The sequence below is a fragment of the Rhincodon typus genome, chromosome 2 (genome assembly GCF_021869965.1).
Source record: "Rhincodon typus isolate 14 chromosome 2, sRhiTyp1.1, whole genome shotgun sequence".
NCBI lineage: Eukaryota > Metazoa > Chordata > Chondrichthyes > Orectolobiformes > Rhincodontidae > Rhincodon > Rhincodon typus.
In genome coordinates this window covers 47,840,961-47,861,652 of record NC_063333.1, presented here as the reverse complement: position 1 = coordinate 47,861,652, position 20,692 = coordinate 47,840,961, and the positions used below count along the sequence as shown (strand labels likewise).

At 42.9% G+C, this 20,692-nt stretch overlaps 1 protein-coding gene across 1 annotated transcript in view; it reads right to left on the bottom strand.

The window, feature by feature from the left end:
• The window catches only part of cdk14 (cyclin-dependent kinase 14), a 365,296-nt gene that overhangs the window by 4,383 nt on the left and 340,221 nt on the right, over positions 1-20,692 (bottom strand). Inside the window, 1 exon segment of the mRNA XM_048607904.1 lies at positions 19,145-19,208. Within this exon segment, the coding sequence (XP_048463861.1) occupies positions 19,145-19,208 (64 nt within the window).

The following is a 20,692-nucleotide window of genomic DNA, read 5'->3' as shown; positions in this document are numbered from 1 at the left end:
TGAAGAAGGGCAATACCCGAAACGTTGACTGCTCCTTTCCTCCAGATGCTGCCTGGGCTGCTGTGTTCTTCCAGCTTCCTGTCTGTCTACCTTGGATTTCAGCATCTGCAGTCTTTTTTGTCTAATCGTTCAATGGGACAGATAACACTGCAAAAAAAAAAAAAAAAAAAGTCACAATGTGACAGTGGCCATTATTGTGGGTGGGGACAATGAATCCTCCTCCTCAATGCCCTTAATCTGATCTCACCCACTTAGGGCTGAAAACCTCAATGGAGACATCCTCATGCCTCTCCACATACTTCAACAGTGTCCATTTCTGACAGCAGGGCTGCCAATCTTGCAATGCTAAAGGCCTTCCACTGGACCTCCAGGCCTGGAAGCCAGCACACTGCCCTGAATTGGACAGACTCCAGGAGTCACTTATTTGGACGCCTCTTCCATCACTCAACAGCAACAGCACAATGGTACATAGTCAAGAGGGAACTGTTCTGGGAATCCTGAACATTCACTCTGGACCCCGACCCAACAAAGTCTCATAGCACCAAATGAAACGTTCCAATAACACCTACTGCCTCCCTCTGTCAGTTGAGGAGTCAGTACTCCTCTATTTTAAGCATCATTTGAAAGGAGCATTGAGCATGGCAACAGCACAGAATGTACTCTGGGTGGGACGCTTCAATCATTGAGCATGACATCAAGGAGCCCTTGAAAACTCAAGTCAGTGGGAATGGGTGGAGCAGGAGAATTCTCTACTGGTTGGAATCATACCTAATACCAAGGAAGAGATGATGGTGGTTGCTGGAAGTCAGTTATCTCAGCTCAGGGACATTTCTGCAGGAGTTCCTCAGGACAGTGAATTTGATCCAAACATCTTCCCCTCCATAAGGTCAGAAGTACAGGTGTTAATTGATAATTACACAATGTTCAGCAACATTCACAACTGCTCCAATACTGAAGCAGTTTGTATCCACTTGCATCAAGACTTCAGACAATACACAGGTTTGCGTTGACATATAGCAGTTAGCATTCATACCACACAGAAGCCAGTAAATGATCTTCGCCAACAAGAGACAGTATAACTTTCTGACCATAACATTCAATGGCTTCACCATCATCAAATAGTCTGTCTCTAACATCCTGGGGCTTATAACCATTGATTAGAAACTGAATTAGACCGGACAGATAAATAGTGTGCCTACAAGAACAAGAGGGGTTAGGAATTCTTACACAAGTAACTTAACTCCTATCTTCCCGAAGCCTGTCCACCAAACACAAGGCACAAATCAGGACTGAGGTGAAAACTTACCTGAGTAAGTGTAGCTACAACAAAACTCAAGAAACTCGTCACTATTCAGGACAAAGTAGTCAAATGATCGAGAGACAGTAGGAACGGCCGATGCTGGAATCTGAGATAACAAGGTGTGAAGCTGGATGAACACAGCAGGCCAGGCAGCATCAGAGGAGCAGGAAAGCTGCTGTTTCAGGTCTGGACCCTTCTTCAGAAAAAGAAGGGTCAAGACCCGAAACGTCAGCTTTCCTGCTCCAGTCAATTGATTGGCATCCTAACCCTCAACATTCATTCCCTTCACCACCACTGCACAGTGGCAGCAGTATGTAACTCAGTAAGCCTCCTTTAACACCATATTCAAAATCAGTGACCCGTATCACCTCGAAGAATGAAGGCAACAGATGGAGCAGAATACCTGCCAGTTGCCCAACGCAGCAGCCTGACCAGAAATTTATCACCATTTCCTCACGGTCACTGGGTCAAAAATCCTGTAAATCTCTTTGAAACAATACTATGGATAACTCTACGCTCCATGTTCTGCAGCTGCTTAAGAAGGCCACTCACCACCGCCTTTGCCAGGGCATTTAGGGATGGGCAATTAATGCTGATCTAGCCAGGGACACCCATCTTCCCATGAAAGAATAACTAAGTATGAATGAGTAAGGAAAGTAACAGGCTCAGCAGCAACCAAATCAGCCCCCTTGAAGACAAAAATGATCACTGCATCTGGGAAGCAGCTGGAAAGATGTACAGAGCAGTACCTAGAATTCCATACAATGGAGAATGCGGTCACTGAAGAAGCTTTCAGCCCCATTCCAGACTTTCATATCATGGAGGTCATAGACATTGCTCTCACCAGCTCAATTCACTCACTAGGAAATGACAGAATTCTATGTGAAATTGTCAAAGTGGCTCTAGATTTGCATATTTTTGCTTTTGTAATGTCTCTTTAGATCAAAGAATTTGGTTTGCCCTTCATACACCATATCTATTAGCATCATATGTAAGATTAGATCCATAGAACAAATGGCACAGTAACAGGGCCAACCAAACCATTGCTACTCAAGTCTCTTTCCATCATTCCTCATAAGCCTCAGTTTCCCATTATCCTGATCTGATTGTCTAGCTTCCCTGAATTCCATCTATACTACCTGGCTGATCGGATTGTGGCCTTAATTTCACTTTGCTGCCTATCCTCCAAAGCACTCAACTCCTCTAATCGATTAAAAATCTGTCAGCTCCACCCTGAATATATTCAGTGGCTCCATCCTTAATAACAGATTCCAGCATTTGGTAACATCAGATGCTAGGCCAATTGGTCCGTAGGTTTTCCAATTTCTGTCGCCCTACTTTCTTGAATAATGGTGTAACCTTTACATTTTTCAAACTGTTGGGACCTTTCCTGATGTTACACAGCTTTGGATGATTACAATGTACTCACTACCTCAAACCACATTTTTTAAATGCCTGGGACACAGGCTAATTGGTCCAGTGGTGAACGTGGAACGTGGAACGGTACAGACCCTTCAGTCCATGATCTTGTGCTAATATCCTACTCTAAGATCAATCTACCCTGCATACCCTACATTTTACTATCCTCCATGTGCCTATCCAAGAGTCGTTTAAAAGTCTGTAAAGTATCTGACCCCACTACCACTGCCGGCAGCGCATTCCACACACCCACCACTCTCTGTGTGAAGAACCTACTTCTGACATCTCCCCAATACCTTCCTCCAATCACCTTAAAATTATGCCCCCTCATAATAGTCATTTCTACCCCAGGAAAAAGTCACTGGCTATCCACTCTATCTATGCCTCTCATCATCTTGTACACCTCTATCAAACCACCTCTCATCCTTCTTCGCTCCAATGAGAAAAGCCCTAGCTCCCTCAACCTTTCCTCCTAAGACCTGCCCTACAGTCCAGGCAGCATCCTGGTAAATCTCCTCTGCACCCTCTCTAAAGCTTCCACATCTTTCCTATAATGAGGTGACCAAAACTGAACACAATATTCCAAGTCTGGTCTAGCCAGGGTTTTATCGACTAAATAGTTTTCTCAGTTCTTTTTCTTTAGTGATTATGATTTATGTAGATGTTCCAATCTTTCACTTCACTTTTTTTGTGATTTTGGAATGCTTTTTGCAGCCTCTCCTGCAAAGATGGATTAAAAATAATTGTTCAAACACTTCACTAAATCCTTATTTCCCATAATTAATTCAGTCTCAATTATCAAGAGCCCAACACTCACTTTAGCTTCTTTTATTTGATTTATGCAAATATAGAAGCTTATACATTTATATATTTCTCACTAACTTTCTTTAATACTTGAATTTCCCCTTGTAGTATTTTTTGGTCACTCTTACACTCTGGCTTCTGAAACTACCCCAATCTTTTCACCACCACTAGATATTGAGAGGCACAGAGGTAGATTTTAAAAATCACGTTAGATGAATAGAGCCAAGCGAGTAAGAGAATTTGAGCGCATTGGGTCCATGCAACTATAACCCCAGCCAACCATCGATGGTGGAAATGAAGGGAACTGGGAATGTTAACATAACTGCAAGATGGCTAAGACTGCAGGATAACATAGCAATGCGGAAAAGTGAGAAAAAGGAGAGATCTAAAGACAAGGATGAGAATTTTAGAATTGTGGTGTTATTCAACCAGGAGCCAATGTTGATTAGCGAGCAGAGGGTCAAGGTATGGATGTTATTTCTTTGGAGGCAGCTCAGAGGAGGTTCACAAGTTTGATCTCTGGTATGGAGGGAATGTCTTATGAGCAAAGGCTAAAAACTCTACTCACTGGAGTTTAGAAGAATGAGAGATGATCTCATTGAAACATATCGGATTCTTACAAAGGTTGACAGGATAAATTCTGAGAGGATGTTTCCCCTGATGGGAGAGTCTACGACCAGAAGCACACAGTCTCAGAATAAAGGAGCGCCATATTAAGACTAAGATGGGGAGGAATTGTTTCTTCTCAGAGGGTGAAGAATCTTTGGAACTCCTTGGCATTAAGAACCATGGGAGTACAGTCCTTATAAATATTAGTTGGGGAACCAAGGGTTACAGGGAAAATGAAAGAAAGTGGACATGAAGAATATCAGAATAGCCATGATTCCCACTGAATGGCAAAGCAGGCTTAAGGCCTGAATGGCCTACTCCTGTTCCTATTTTAGGTGGTCATATGGATGGAATTTGTTGAGTTATCAGACCACCGTGTTGTTATGGAGATATCATAGAACCCCTGCAGTGTGGAAAGAGGCCCTTCGGCCCAACAAGTCCAAACTGACCCATCCCTCTATAACCCACCTAATCTACACATCCCTGAAGACTATGGGCAATTTAGCATGCCCAATCCACCTAACCTGCACATCTTTGGAGTGTGGGAGGAAACCCACGCAGACACGGGGAGAATGTGCAAACTCCACACAGACAGTTGCTCGAGGGTAGAATCGAACCTGGGTTCCTGGCACTGTGAGGCAGCAATGCTAACCACTGAGCCACTGTGCCGCTTAGGACATAAATTCAACAATATTACGAGATCCTTGAGGCAACAAGTTTTATTTATATAGCACCTTTTGAAGTAATGAAATGTTTCAAGACATTTCATAGAATAATAAAACAAAGTGTGTCATCAATCCAGGTAGGGAGATAAGTCAGATGAAGAAAAGCTTGGACAAAGAGTTAGATATTGAGGACTGTCTCAAAGAAAGGTGAGGCAGACAGAAGTAGGGAGAGTGTTCCAGAGTGTCTCAGTAGTTAGCACTGCTGCCATATAGTGCCAGGGGTCCAGCTTTGATTCCACCCTTGGGCCACTGTGTGTGTGGAGTTTGCAGATTCTCCCAGTGTCTGTCCTCCCACAGTCCAAAGATGTGCAGGTTAGGTGAATTGGCCATGAGAAATTGCCCATAGTGTCCAGGGATGTGGAGGTTAGGTGGGTTAGACATGGGAAATGCAGGGTTACAAGGATTGCGAGGATAGGATGCTCTCCAGAGGGTTGGTGTGGACTCAAATGGGCTAAATAACCTGCTCCCACACTGTAGGGATTCTATTCTATGATTCCAAAGCTAGGTCCATGAAAATTGAAAGCAGAATCTTTCAAGTAGCAAAATAGTCAAAACTGGGATTCATGAGAGGCGAGAATTCGGGGAGTCTGGATATCTGAGAGCTGTGAGCTGGGGACAAGGAGGGGGAAGGCCCCAAAGTGTTTGCAAACAAGGTCAAGTGTTTTAAAATCATGGTGTTGTTTTACTGGGAGCCTTTGTAGTTCATTGAGAGCAAGGTGATAGGACACGGCTTGCTGCAAATTAAGACATAGGCTGCCAGAATGGCTGCAGGTGTGCGGAGGATAAGATGTGGGAGACTAACTGGGATTGTGTTGAGCCTAGTGATGATGAAAGCACAAATGAGGGTTTCAGCAGATGACAGGCTGACAGGATGTTGAGCAATGTTATGGAGGTTGAAACAGCTGATCATAGTGATGACACCGATGGGATTGGAAGGTCACCTCCAGGTCAGATGTGACACCAAGGTTGTGATTAAACTGTTGCCAGGGAGATGGATAGAATTGAGAGTTAGTGACTCAGGGTAGCACAGCTGTCTTCAGCTGGACTAAAACAGCCTGGGATACGTGTGAAAGTAGATACTTGTACGTCATCTCAATACTCTTGGGTAACTCCTAACAATGAAGCAATAAAGTAATCTCTAAGCAAAGGAACAACTTCAAGCATTCATTCTCATCGTAGACGCCACAGTACAGTCAGCATCAGGGTTAGGCTGAAAGACTTACATTCCTGTTTGGTGCAATGAGAAGCTAAGAAAGACATCCATCAGCTTGTATTTTTAGCTGATGTCAGTAGCAAATTCACAAACTGTAGACCATTACAGTGGGTTCCTGTGAAAAAGTTTACTTATTTATGTGGCTCATAAATGAATGTGGTAGATTGTTAAACTATATTCGCACTTTGACAGTAGTTCATCTTTAGTCTGTGATACAGCTTGTTTATCATTGCAAATTAAAATTCAGGGCACATTCAGCACTGATGTTGTTTCCCACAGTGTATCGTTACATGCCTTGAAGTTGAGAGAAATAAAAAAAAATTGCAACTGTAGAGAAAATAGTTGTGTGCCTGTGGTTAATAAAACAAAAATAATTCTTTTCATCACAAAATGAAATTTATGGATTATTATTAGCAGCTTGGTATTGAAGGTCTCCAGTTTGAGCATGCCACTAGTACACAGAGAATGTGTTTGCATTTACAATTGAGATACTTGAAGTACAGACCTGTTTCGGATATCTAGTTATTATTTCCATTCAGCCCAGTGCTAGTCTCATTGGGTTTGCATTGCTGACAGGTGTCGGAGGCTAATATAAAATTAGACGACTATATTTTTTCATGACATATAGTGGTAGGTCTTTAGATCTGCATTGGGTGGGTGGGTGGGTGGATGGGGGTGTGGAGGAGGTGGAAGTTCAGTTTTAGGGCACAGAATAGGTAAAGCAGATTAGCCAACTGTGTATCAATCCCAACATTTTCCTTTTTTCTGAATTTGCAACTTAATTCAATTCTTAAGATGGCATGGCAGTTTAATTATGGTTTTCTGACTGTTGTGGAATTAGATCAATTAACAGCATCAACCAATACAACAGCAATTAAAATTGTTTTATACACTAAACTTGTCAGGTTTTAAGGTTCAAAGAAAGGGAAAGGTACTTGCGAAGCAATATTGTTCTTACTTTAAACAATGTAATTGAAGATTGGTAGGTTGCAGGTAGGTGTGGATAGTTTGCAAGCACCAAGCAACAACAGAAGATCCTTTGCCTTGTATTTGATGACATGGTAATTTGGAATCCAAATTTTATTTTATTGTTCACTGTGTTGAATGCTTATTTATTAGTTACATATGTTAATACATACTTTGAACATAAGCTCAGCAGGTTGTTCTAGTACGAGATTTATTCATTAACTATCATTGAAATACATATGTATGTGTATTTATCAGACATACAGATCATAAATTGATTTTGTGTGTTTGATTATTTGCTAAGTTATTGATACCTTACAATGGTTATAATAATTGCATTTTGTCTTCATTAAAATAACTTCAAAGTAGAATGTTCAGATTTTTAAAAAATAATTGGCAAGATTTTAATGTGGTGATGAAACTAATAAATAGTATTTTAGAATCTGAAAGTGGGTCATTAAACTGAAGTCTTAGATAGGATAGAAAATCCTGTTTGGTACTTGTGTTGGCACTTTGGTTGGTAAAATTAACAGGGCAAATATCAGCTCCTAAATCATTACAACATCTCTCCACTGACCATCTAGTGCAAACAACAAGTTGCGTTGTAATTGCAAAGTTGTTTCTTCAAAAAAAAAAATTATTCTGTTGATTAAATTGAATTGAATGCTATGAAAATCTTCGGCAAAGTTTAAGTCACTCTCACATATTTGTATTAATGAAGGGCTTTCATCTGAGGATCAGTGGCTTAGTGGCTTGAAACCCGTTGACCTTCCTGAAGATTATTTACTGTGGTAACCTAACACAGCAGCACATAGCAAAATCCAAACTTCATCAAAGGATATTTACATCAATAAAACAGGTTTGTTTCTGGGTTTTTTCTAAACCAGTTGAAAGTCAATGACCATGTGCAACACCCCCACAGAGTCTTTCACATTGCACTGAAATCTAGTGGCTAACACATAGCTTGGGATGAAACGAACTGTAGCTGCTGCTGAGGTTGCAATCATAATTTTCACACTATTTTACTTAATAAAAAAAAGTCAGTTGTTCAAACCTTCAGTTTTTTCCCCACTTGGAATCCAGCAACGCTAGTGAAACCCCTTCCTGCATTCTGTATGAAAACCCCCTGAACAAGGGAGTTAGCAGATCATCTGTGTACAGGCCTTTGTTAGCACTGTAGCTAGGTACTCTGAGAAGCAAACTGACTTGCCTTTTGATGGTATTCTTTTACATCTTTTTCAGAAAATCTCCATGTTCAGCTGCAATTAAAAACTGTGACAAATTTTACAGATGCAAATTTAGTCTTTGCATTCATTCGGCATGCTTGCTTACAGCTGAACCTGATAAAATTGATGTAAATATATATTTGGGAGAAAAACTTACTTTAAAATTGCATTTCAAGTGTCCTTCCTGACTGAAATTCAGTGTATAGGAAGAAGAAAGAATAGTGAAAAGAAAATGAATATTTCTTGGGCAAACATAGTAGGAACTGCAGATGCTGGAGAATCTGAGATAACAAGGTGTAGAGCTGGATGAACACAGCAGGCCAAGCAGCAGAGGAGCAGGAAGGCTGACGTTTCGGTCCTAGACCCTTCTTCAGAAAGGGGGTAGGAGAAGGGGGTTCTGAAATAAATAGGGAGAGAGGGGGAGGCGGATAGAAGATGGATAGAGGAGAAGATAGGTGGACAGGAGACAGACAGGTCAAAAAGGCGGGGATGGAGCCAGTAAAGGGGAGTGTACGTGGGGAGGTAGGGAGGAGATAGGTCAGTCCAGGGAGGACGGACAGGTCAAGGGGGCGGGATGAGGCTAGTAGGTAGGAGATGGGGTGGGGCTTGAGGTGGGAGGAGGGGATAGGTGGGAGGAAGAACAGATTAGGGAGGCGGGGACAAGCTGGGCTGGTTTTGGGATGCGGTAGGGGGAGGGGAGATTTAGAAGCTTGTGAAGTCCACATTGATACCATTAGGCTGCAGGGTTTCCAAGCGAAATAGGAGATGCTGTTCCTGCAACCTTCACGTAGCATCATTGTGGCACTGCAGGAGGCCCAGGAGGGGCATGTCGTCTGAGGAATGGGAGGGGGGAATTGAAATGGTTCGCGACTGGGAGGTGCAGTTGTTTAGTGCGAACCGAGTGTAGGTGTTCTGCAAAGTGGTCCCCAAGCCTCCGCTTGGTTTCCCCGACGTAGAGGAGGCCACAACGGGAACAGCGGATGCAGTATACCACATTAGCAGATGTGCAGATGAAGCAGATAAGGGTGGGGAGGGAAAAATGTCTTTGGTGGTGGGGTCCGATTGCAGATGGCGAAAGTGTCGGAGGATGATGCATTAGATCCGGAGGTTGATGCGGTGGTACGTGAGGACGAGGGGGATTCTGTTTTGGTTGTTATTGCAGGGAGGGGGTGTGAGGGATGAGTTGCGGGAAATGCGGGAGTCACGGTCGAGGGCATTCTCGACCACTGAGGGAGGGGACGTTGCGGTCCTTGAAAAACGAGGACATCCGAGATGTACGGGAGTGGAATGCCTCATCCTGGGAGCAGATGCAGCGGAGGTGAAGGAATTGGGAATAGGAGATGGCATTTTTGCAGGAAGGTGGGTGGGAGGAGGTGTATTCTAGGTAGCTGTGGGAGTCGGTGGGCTTGAAATAGATATCGGTTTCTAGGTGGTTGCCAGAGATGGAGACGGAGAGGTCCAGGAAGGAGAGAGAGGTATTGGAGATGGTCCAGGTGAACTTAAGGTTGGGGTGGAAGGTGTTGAAGTGTATGAACTGTTCGAGCTCCTCGTGGGAGCACGAGGCAGCGCCGATACAGTCATCAATGTAACGGAGGAAGAGGTGGGGTTTAGAGCCAGTGTAGGTACGGAAGAGGGATTGTTCCACGTAACCTACAAAGAGGCAGTCATAGCTCGGGCCCATGCGGGTACCCATGGCCACCCCCTTTGTTTGTACGAAGTGGGAGGAATTGAAAGAGAAGTTGTTGAGGGTGAGGACGAGTTCGGCTAAGCGGATGAGGGTGTCAGTGGAGGGGGACTGGTCGGGCCTGCGGGACAGGAAGAAGCGGAGGGCCTTTAGGCCATCCGTATGGAGAATGCAGGTGTATAGGGACTGGATGTCCATGGTAAAGAGGAGGTGTTGGGGACCGGGGAATTGGAAGTTCTGGAGGAGGTGGAGGGTGTGGGTGGTGTCATGGATGTAGGTAGGGAGTTCCTGGACCAAGGGGGAGAAAATGGAGTCGAGATAGGTGGAGATAAGTTTGGTGGGGCAGGAGCAGGCGGAGACAATGAGTCGACAAGGGCACTCAGGTTTGTGGATTTTGGGAAGGAGATAGAAGCGGGCGGTGCGGGGTTGGGGAACGAAGAGGTTGGAGGCTGTGGGTGGAAGGTCACCTGAGGTGATGAGGTTGTGGATGGTTTGGGAGATGATGGTTTGGTGGTCGGGGGTGGGGTCATGATCAAAGGGGCGATAGGTGGTGGTATCGGAGAGTTGGCGTCTGGCCTCGGCGATGTTGAGGTCAGTGCGCCATACTACAACTGCGCCTCCCTTGTCCGCGGGTTTTATGGTGAGGTTAGGGTTGGAGCGGAGGGCTGCATGTTCTGTGGGGGAGAGGTTGGAGAGGGTGAGAGGGGTGAAGGTTGAGGCGATTGATGTCTCGATGGCAGTTGTAGATGGAGAGGTCGAGGGAGGTTAGGAGGCCTTGGGGTGGTGTCCAGGAGGAGGGGGTGTGTTGGAGGCGGGAGAAGGGGTCAGTAGAAGGAGGGTTAGGCTCACGGTTGAAAAGGTAAGCGCAGAGGCGGAGGCAGCGGAAACACTGCTCAATGTCCAAACGTGACCAGTATTCGTTGATGTGTGGGTGGAGGGGGACAAAGGTGAGCCTTTTTCTTGGGCAAAGTTTGGAGGGAGTAATAGTCAGCAGTTCACTGAAGAGGTGTCTGGACTATAGAATGTGCAAGTTTGAGAACAACCAGACTACCCCACTCAGACATGCCAGCTCAGTTATTAAGCTGGAGGGAAAGTTGCAGAGACCTACAAGATCGGAGAGGTTTTATCGTGAGTAAAGTCATGTCCCAGAGGGGGAAAGAATACAAGCTCAGGAATGGGAAGATCTGACTGTTAGGGACCCAGCTATCAGGGATTTTCAGAGATGTTGAGATGGAGGTCCTGCAGACACTGATCCTGCCCATCAGGCACAATGTGCAGACTCTTTCCAGGATCTGAGCAACATGGGATGTGGCAAGATGTATGGCAGAATCGGTCAAGATGTCCTATAAGGCCTTTCTCACGTTAGGAGTATATCACTCCATCTTTATGCTTTTCACAAAGGGGTGAGCCGAGTTTCTCACTAGACAGTGGCAATTAAGGGGGATTATTTCTTCTTAAATGCTTTGTTGATGGCCAACTGGCCTCATTATTATTCAACTCTCCATTTAACTAAACTTGCCAAACCAGCTAGATGTTGAAATTTAAACCAGAACAGGAGTTCTGATGAATTCAGCTTGCTGCTTGCTCTGAACAACCTCAGTATTGGACACCAAGCACTAACATCTCCAAACACACTGCATGGGCACATGTAGCCCATGTCCATGGACACTGGCGTTCAAAATGTGCCAGCTTCTAACAACTCTCACGGCATTTCCCCAATCCACTGAGGGGACACTTCTATAATACACTTTTGCCTGAGCTGCATTGTAATGCTGCTGCAGGGACACACATCCAGCTCATTGCTGTGTATTTCCCCACACAACTGAGACTGGCCTGATCCACATGGCACCCTCAGACCAGGCTGGCATCGTCTCCAGACAAATTTCAGGAACTGTGCAGGGAGCTGCAGACTCACTATGCTTATTTGGGTGCACAACAAGCTTTTAAAGAAGACACAGGCACAAGGTATGCTGGTGATCTCTGGGATATCTGCCAAGTGGCAAGCTTTTCTGGGACATTGTGTAGTAAGAAGGGTCTGTGATTAAACATGAGACAGGACCTTGGAGCAAGGCAGGTAATTGGTAAGGTACGGCAAGAGAATTCAATTGGCCCCATGGCACAAACACCAGCCCCTACCAAATCCCATCCCTTCCAGGGGCACATAGGCACAAACAGACATTGCAACATAGAACTTTGCCATTCAAAAAAGAAAGATTCAGCCTAGTGTAACCTGTGAAGACAAAAGGAAAGACTGCAGGGGAGATAGTCACAATGCAGCCCAAAGCACAACGTTTCTGAATGCAGTCCAGGGGAAAGCAGCATGAAACAGAAATGTGGTAGTAATGGGGGGCTCTATAGTTAACGTAATAGATGGAGTTCTCAGTTGTCAAGAATGAGCATTACAAATGCTGTATTACCAGTGTAAGGATGTCTCATGGCACCTGGAAGGGAACTTGTAAAGGGAAGGGGTTAAATTCAGTTGTCAGAGCCCATATTGGAACAAGCAAGTAATTCTGCTAAGAGTGGTAGGAGTTAGGTACTAAATTAAAAAGCAGGGCCCCAAACGTTTTCCCAAGCCACGTGAAAATTGGTGAATCAGGAGGATTAGCACATGGTTGAAGAGCTAGTGTGGGAAAGAGGGGTTTCTTTTTGTGGGACATTGGCAGCACTTCTGGGATAGGATGGAGCAGTAATAATAGGATATGCTCTTCCTGAACCAATATAGGATCCACTTTCTAGTAGAAAGAGCAACTAGGAAAGTCCAAACCCTTTAAAAGGATTGGGGGAGGGGAATCTACAAGAAATGTAAGTCAGCTAAATATAGAGAAAACTGCAAAGGAGAGTAAGGAAGAGCAAACATACGTGGTACAGAAATAAACAGTTATAAAACAGGAGTGCAAAAAGTCCCTTAGGCATAAAATGAGGGATACTCCGATTAAAAATTAACTGAAAAGTCTATACATCAATACACACAATATCTATAATAAACAAAGGGAGCTGGAGGCACCAGACATACTGAAAATTGTTGAGAGAAGTCTACTGAAAAATCAGCTGTGAATTAAACATTCCAGGATACCACATACTTAGATTCGACAGAAAAGGTAAACGTGTAGGTAGAGTAACTATACTTCTTCCCCTGGCATTATACAATATCCATCAGCAAGATTAAAACAGAACTCCCTGTGGATAGAGGTATAAGATAATAAAGAATCACTAAGGAGGTGCAGTCTACAAACCATCTTACAATGGAAGGAAAACTCTCATGGCATTTCCCCAGTCCACTTAGGGGACACGTCTGCACTTCAATGGTACACTTTTGCCTGAGCTGCATTGTAATGCTGCTGCAGGGACACACATCCAGCTCATTGCTGTGCATCCCCTACACAACTGAGACTGCCCTGATCCACATGGCACCCTCAGACCAAGCTGGCATCGTCTGTAGATAAATTTCAGCAGCCCTGATATTGGATGAACAGAAAAGTTTCGTAAAGAGGGTAACTGGAATGAATTCCAACAATGGATACAGGATTCCTCACTACTCGAATATGTTGAAAGCCTGACAAGGCAAGATTGGCTATTAGATGAAGGAGGGGCTAGAGAGGTGAGACAGAAATAAAGAGACTGGTTGCAGACCGGTGTGGCAGTGAGGTTAAAATCAGCAGCGAGAGCGGAGAGGTCCCAAATGAAGACAGACTGGTGGTGGACCTGCGTGGGAGTCAGGAGTGGCAGCCGTGAGAAAGGCTGCAGAAAGCTACGGCACATTTTTCTTGAATATTCACAAACGTTTAACATTTTATAAAGTCAGAAAGACAAGTAAAGGAGATACGGTAGTTCTGTAAATGAAGGAGAAATGATCTTGTTTCAGAAGTTCAAGTTGTAGAATAAATTTGGATGGACTTCAGAAATAGCAGAGAAACAAAGTAATTTATAGACCCCTGATAGTAGGTATGTTGTGGGACAGAATACGAGTCATTATTTAATGGGTCTTGTAAAAGAAGGAACTGCAAAAAGTGTAAGTGATTTTAATTTTCTCATACACAATGAATCAGATCAGCAGAAATAGCTCATAGAATATATTCAGGATTGTTTCCTAGAACAGGGTGTTCTGGAACTAACCAGGGTTGCATTATTTTAAACCTAATGAGATAAGATAAAATTAATAATCAGAAAGAAAAGCATCCTTTAAGCGAGATTGATCATAAAAGTGGGATTTCATTTTAGTTTCAGACTAAGAAATACAGGCCCATTACAAGTGCCTCAAACTTAAGGCTAATTCAAATGTATGAAGATAAATATTAGCTAACATGACTCGGTGAATCAGTTTAAAGGTAGGATGGTGTTATTTACATGGAGTTATTCAAGCAATGAAAATCACCTTTCACAAAAACAATCTCTCAGTGTGGGGGGCGGTGGACGTTCCATCACCGAATATGTTCAAGGCTAGGACAGACAAAAGGTCGTTCTTAGGGGATCACAGAGCAGGTGGGAAGGTGGAGTTGAAGCTGAACGATGGGGCCCGCATAGTCAATATTATGGACTACTCCTGCTCCTGTCTCTGGGATTGTATTTCATTGTCAGAAATGTTGAAATTCAAATGAAATATCAAATCAAGCTCCAATCTTTTCTCTCAGGTGAGCATGAACGGTTTAAAAGAGAAACAGTGGTGTTCTCCTGGTCTCCTCATGCTTCAATCAACATCACCAAGGCAGATTATCTGGCCATTTATCCCACTCCTGTTTGAAAAACCATACTGTGCACAACTTGGCTGCTACATCATAGAACCTACAGTTCAAAGTATTGACTGTAAAGCACTTTAGAACTTTACATGGTTAATCAAAACTTGTCTTTTTATGTTTTAGTGTTTTTAATGATTTTTTTCTTCCAGTAGTTCAACAAGAACCAAAACTCTGTACTAATATCTATAGAAGGGGGTAAATAATCATGGAAAAGAAACATACCTGTAAGAAACACGATGTCAAGAATGTGAAGGATAGTGAAAGGACAAGTGAGATCCAATGCAAGAGACTAAGTTGCAGAATTTATTTTTCAAAGGTATACATAGAACAAAAAGATCCAACATTCAAAATAACTTTCATCTTCAGCGCATTTAATGTCAAAGCTACATTTCTGAGAATATTCAGCCATGAAATTGGAAAATCTTGAAGTTACATTTCAAGGTTTGAAATGTGATGGTATCTATTGCCACCTACTGTTTAATTTTAGGTATACATTTAAATACACATTTTGCATATAGCTAGCAATAAAATAAATACGTTTTAAAGTATGTTCATAAAGATGCATTTGCTTAAAATATTTTGAAGGTACATGTTAAATTTTATAAATACAGCCAATATGCTTAGTCCTACACTCTCAAAACATTGATCAATATTTTTTCTGTTGCATCAAATAATTGCCCACTGGCGTAGCTCACCAAGGCTTTAATCATTGTGGCAAGATTTAACACTGAAATTCAATGCAGTGTATTGAGACAAAGTAATTCACAGGAGATTTGATAATAGTAAATATTATGTGGAGTTTACACATTCTCCCCTTGTCTGCCTGGATTTCCTCTAGGTGCTCCCGTTTCCTCCCACATTCCAAAGATGTGTAGGTTAGGTGGACTGGCCATGGGAAATGCAGAGTTATGAGGATTAGACAGGGGTGCGTCTGGGTGGGATGGTCTTTGGATGGTTCATGTGGATTCAATGGGCCAAATGGCCTGCTTCCACACTTGTGGGGATTGTATGATTCTAACAAGACACTTGTGTGTTGTAATAATGAGATGTGCTGTAGATTTATCTTTGCTAACTTAGAGAAAGAATTGTTTTAGCCAGCTTGAGAGCAGGATTGTTCACTTCCTGAATCTGTTTTATGCTGTTGGAGATGTTTTAATTCAGATTGCATTTCTTGATAAGCCAGTTCAAGTTAGTTCTTGTCACACGTAACCTGCTTTTACATCGTCCACCTGTGGTGTTTTTAATCTTTAGATGCATTCAATGATTTCACCTCAGTTTGGGTCTGGAAGTCATGAATGTGCTGTGTACGTGTGCAGTTTGTGTGTGCTAGCGTTTGAGAACGTGAAGGACGATGTTAATGGCTTGAACAACTTGCCAACACATACACGTCAACCTACTGCCAATACATCAAGCTAATCAAACATTCACTAGAAGTTACTGTGCACAGTGGCTTATGAAATGATTGATTGATTGTCAAGTATACCCATTATACAGTGAAAAGCTTTGTTTACGAGCAGTACAGGCAGATCACACCAAGCAAAGGATGTACAGATCAAAAAGACTTGGAGGCAGACAGGTTACATTGCAGGTTAAAAGAACATTATTAGTAATTTTTACAGATTGAGAACTTAAGTTTAAAAGTGTAGAACAGTTGTAAGAAATGTTAGAATTAGACCTCCTCTAGGAGCTCGCAAGGAGTCGTCTGGTGTCGGTGCCCAATGTAACAGAGCTTACATTACTCAGAATCAAATCATCAAATGAGGAACTGCAACAGCTCTGCTCTGCTCAGATTTATATGGAGATGGTTACAGTTGTTGGGGGTCTATCATCTCAGCTCTACAAAGTCAGATCAGGGTAGATATTTTCTAATCAACGTGCTCAGAGATTTCATTACACATCTCTAGAGCAGGTGGACTTGAACCTGGGCCTCCTGGTTGAGCTAGAGATACTACCACCGCACCACAACAGCCCACAGGGGAATGACCTGGGGCCAACCAACTTCAGCTGCTTTATCAATGACCTTAGAATGACAAAGGATGGGGAAATTACACTTAGAGCTGCAATAACATTGGAAAACCACCATTAACCCAGGTTCCAAGGAAGAGTCATCTCAGACATGAAATGTTAACTCGGTTCCTCTATCCACAGGTGCTGCCAGACATGGAGTTTCACCAGCACTTTGTTTGTATTTCAAGTCTCTAGTATGCCAAGTACTTTGCTTTTATTTCAAAGATAAACATTTTTATTGTGTACAATAGGTAGGTTTCAGAAAATGTGTCAAAGTAGTTTACGGTCACAGAAAAGCAAAAGGACTGCCCACACAAAGACATAAATGAGTTTGAACAATCTTCATCCAGTAGAAGATGCATGCAGATTTTCTCTCAGGGAAATCACATCAAACATTTCGGCATGCAGATATTTATGCCAATGGGTATCTGATAAGTTTCAAATTAGACAAGGGACCAAGTATCACAGTGTTGGCAGCTTTGGTTGACAAACCTCTGCTTACAACTGACAGAAATTCACATACATCGTCTGGAGATGTCACACTGAACATTAAAGGCATGGTGTAACAACTCTACAACACAGGGGATGCCAAGTAATGGAAAACCTAAATGCAGTTCACAAACAAGCATGTTTCCTCCTGGGCAGGAGAGTTTGTACTTACTTCAATGTCATTAAAAAGGTGGGAGACATTAAACAAAAGGTCAAATAAAAGCCGGTAGAAAATTTAGTCAAGCTCCATAAGCTAATGGCAGACCTTAAACAAAAATCAGAATCTTCAGAGGTTAGTGACGTTGGAGTGAAAATTATACCAAAAAAAGAGTTGGAAAGCTCTGACTGGCATAGTTTGGCTGAGATGTTTTCCCACTGCTTTCAAAACTGAAGGAAGTTCTGAATCCGAATGGAAAGATCAAGAAGTGGCATAAGAGGCAGCAACTGAATAGTCTACATCGTTGAAGGGGATGTACAGTAATGGAAGCATCTGCAGTTAAATGGAGTCAGAACCCCATGCAGCAGAGTGAACAACGACCTATCTCAAATTCAACTTTGCCATGAGGGGCTGAGGTGATTAAACGGGGTTGAGTTCAAGCAAAATGTTTGACTTCTCATCTTCCAAGGAAGAATTACCAATTATATGGAGGGACATCAAACACAAATGTATCTCCTTGTAACACAAAAGAAGAAGTAAACAAGCATGTTTCATGAATAATTCAAATCACTGCGAGGGAAGGACAAAACCCAAAATATTCGAGAAATTAAAGTGATAAGTCCATCTAATTCAGCACAAGCTAAAGGAGAATAATAATCAAATTCTACTGGCAAAAATTGCTCCAAAGAAGATACTGCTAAGAAGAGATGAAAAAGATATAAAGATCCAAGGTACTGCTGAGAAAATAAAACAAACAATCGTCTGCCACAGCAGGAACCATACCAACAGTTATAAAGAATAAGCATACAAAGTCCTCAGCGAAATAAATGCAAAGTCCCTCCAGCTCAAGAGAGAACTACAGACCTGAGACTGTCACAAAGACACTCCACGCCTTCTATCCAACAAGCTAGCATTCTAACTCAAGGAACTTGTGGCTAATCCATGACAGAATGTCAGGCAAACTACCTGGCAACAGAGTGGAGCAGTTGAGAGAGGTGATGGAGGGTGAAGCTGTATATTACCAGGGTACATGTGGTACCTGGTCGATGAACTTTAATGTATCCATTAATTCTGCTGTCAACATCCTATCCTGCATCAAGCATTACTCAATCATCAGCCCTATCCTTACTGATCCAATTGGCACCCCACCTCCTATACCTCAAATTTACAATTTCTAGCAAACCCCTGCAAAGCTTCCCCCTTTTGTAATCTCTTTCAACTCCTTCCAGAATTCCATGTTCATCCAATTCTGATCATTTATGCAATTTCACTTCTTTCACCTCACCATTAGGCAGCAGCCAGACCTTCTGCCATCTTGGTCTTATGTTCCATGATTCCATCCTTCACCCTTTCCAAACTTGTAGCAAGACCCTTCATAAAACCATATTGTGCGAGATCTTTTAGCCATCTCTTATAATTTCTCGTCCTTTAGCTTGGTAATGGTTGCTGCTGAACTACGCCTTGATGAAGCATCTTGACACTTGTTGTTCAGTAAAGCTACTATGTAATTAACGCAAGCACCTCATCACTTTACTCAATCTGTTTTTATTTATTTTGCAACCCAGTAAGTCTTTGCTCTAACTGTTGATTTTCAGCCCTCTCATGTTTTCAGTTCTGATGAAGACACAAGAGATAGTGGCTGGTGTGCTATGAACTTCCACCTTTTTAATCCAGCAATTAAGTTTATACAACAAATGCGCTATTAAAATATTTAATAGGCTTAGAAAAATGACCAGCTATTCTTACTTTGAATTTTTCTAAAAATCTCAAGTGCACTTTCATTTGCAATGTAAATTCCAAAGAGATTACCTGTTTTCAAATGTGGTAGAGAGTGAACACCAGGCCAAGTTTCCTCTGTTGGGGTGCCCAAAACCTGCAATTAAATGACAGGGTTGTAATTCACCTACAATTACATTGTTTACAGTTGATAACGTTAGTTAATGGCACATACTTAACTTGCATGCAAAAGTATTTGATTTCCAGTACAGCTGTAAATAGTCTTTCCAGAGACTAACTTCCACAATAGAATGTGTATTATTTTACACTGTTAGAGAGGCAGACCAAGCAAGAAAGGGAGACTACAATATGGAGGATGGGGCAGGTGAGTGAGAGTGGAGGTGGAGAAAAGGGAAGTGGTGAGACGGGTAGGAAGAGGAGAGTGTGGACGTGTAGGAGGAGTAGGCAGAAGGTTGTTAAGATGTAACGGAAGAGAAAAAGGGACGGGGAGGGGAGGGGTTTGCTGGCAAGGTGGGGTGGGATGGGGAGGGGAGATGGTGCAGGGAGAATGCATATGAACGAAGAGCAAATGTAGGCCATTCAGGCCTGCTCCATCAGTCCACAAAATCACAGCTAATGGGTTTCCATTCTGAATTCTACATTCTCCTCTATACCGGATAACTTGGATTCCCATGTCTAATGCAAACCCACCCACCTCCACCTTGAAAATATTCATTGACCCTACTCTTTACTGCCTAAGGCACAGAGTTCCAAATTTGCACAACCCTCAACCACAACTTCCCACATCTCTGTCCAAAATGGCACACCCTAATTTAAAAGTATTCCCTCGTTCTAGACTAATTAACAAGAGTAAACATCCTTTCTACATCCACCCTGTCAAGACCATTCAGGATCTTTTAAACTTCAAATTAAATCACCCTTCACTCTTCCAGACACTAGTGAAAACAAGCTCAGCCTATCAAATCTTCCCTCATAAGACAACTCACTCATTATAGATAGCAAACTACTCAACATGTACAGCCTCCAATGCATTTACATCACTCCTTAAATAAGGAGAGCAAAACTGTACACAGTAATAGAGAATGTGGCCTCACTGATGGCTATTTGGATGGGTGGGGCTGATCTTGCCTGGAGCCCCAGCCTAGGACTGGAGGTGGCTTGTGTTCTGGGCCTGGGAATAGCAGCTTAGCCCAAGTCACAGAGCTACCTGGGAGGAGTATTCCCAGGCAGAAGAGGAGCGAAGCTGCAGATGGGAGCAGGTTAGGGGAACAATATGGAGAGTCCAAGGAGTGGGGCATGGAGCATCGGGTAAGTTGAATGTGGGATGATGAAAGGGGCCTGGTTTTGTAGCTGGGTGATTTCCAATTTCCCTGGACTGCAACTTGATAGAGTGCCTAACCCTGGGCAAAACACCCCTTCATTTAGTTTCAGAGATAGTAGGAACTGCAGATGCTGGAGAATCTGAGATACCAAGGTGTAGAGCTGGATGAACACAGCAGGCCAAGCAGCATCAGAGGAGCAGGAAGGCTGACGTTTCGGGCCTAGACCCTTCTTCAGAAAAATTTTTTTTTTTTTCCTGAAGAAGAGTCTAGGCCCGAAACGTCAGCCTTCCTGCTCCTC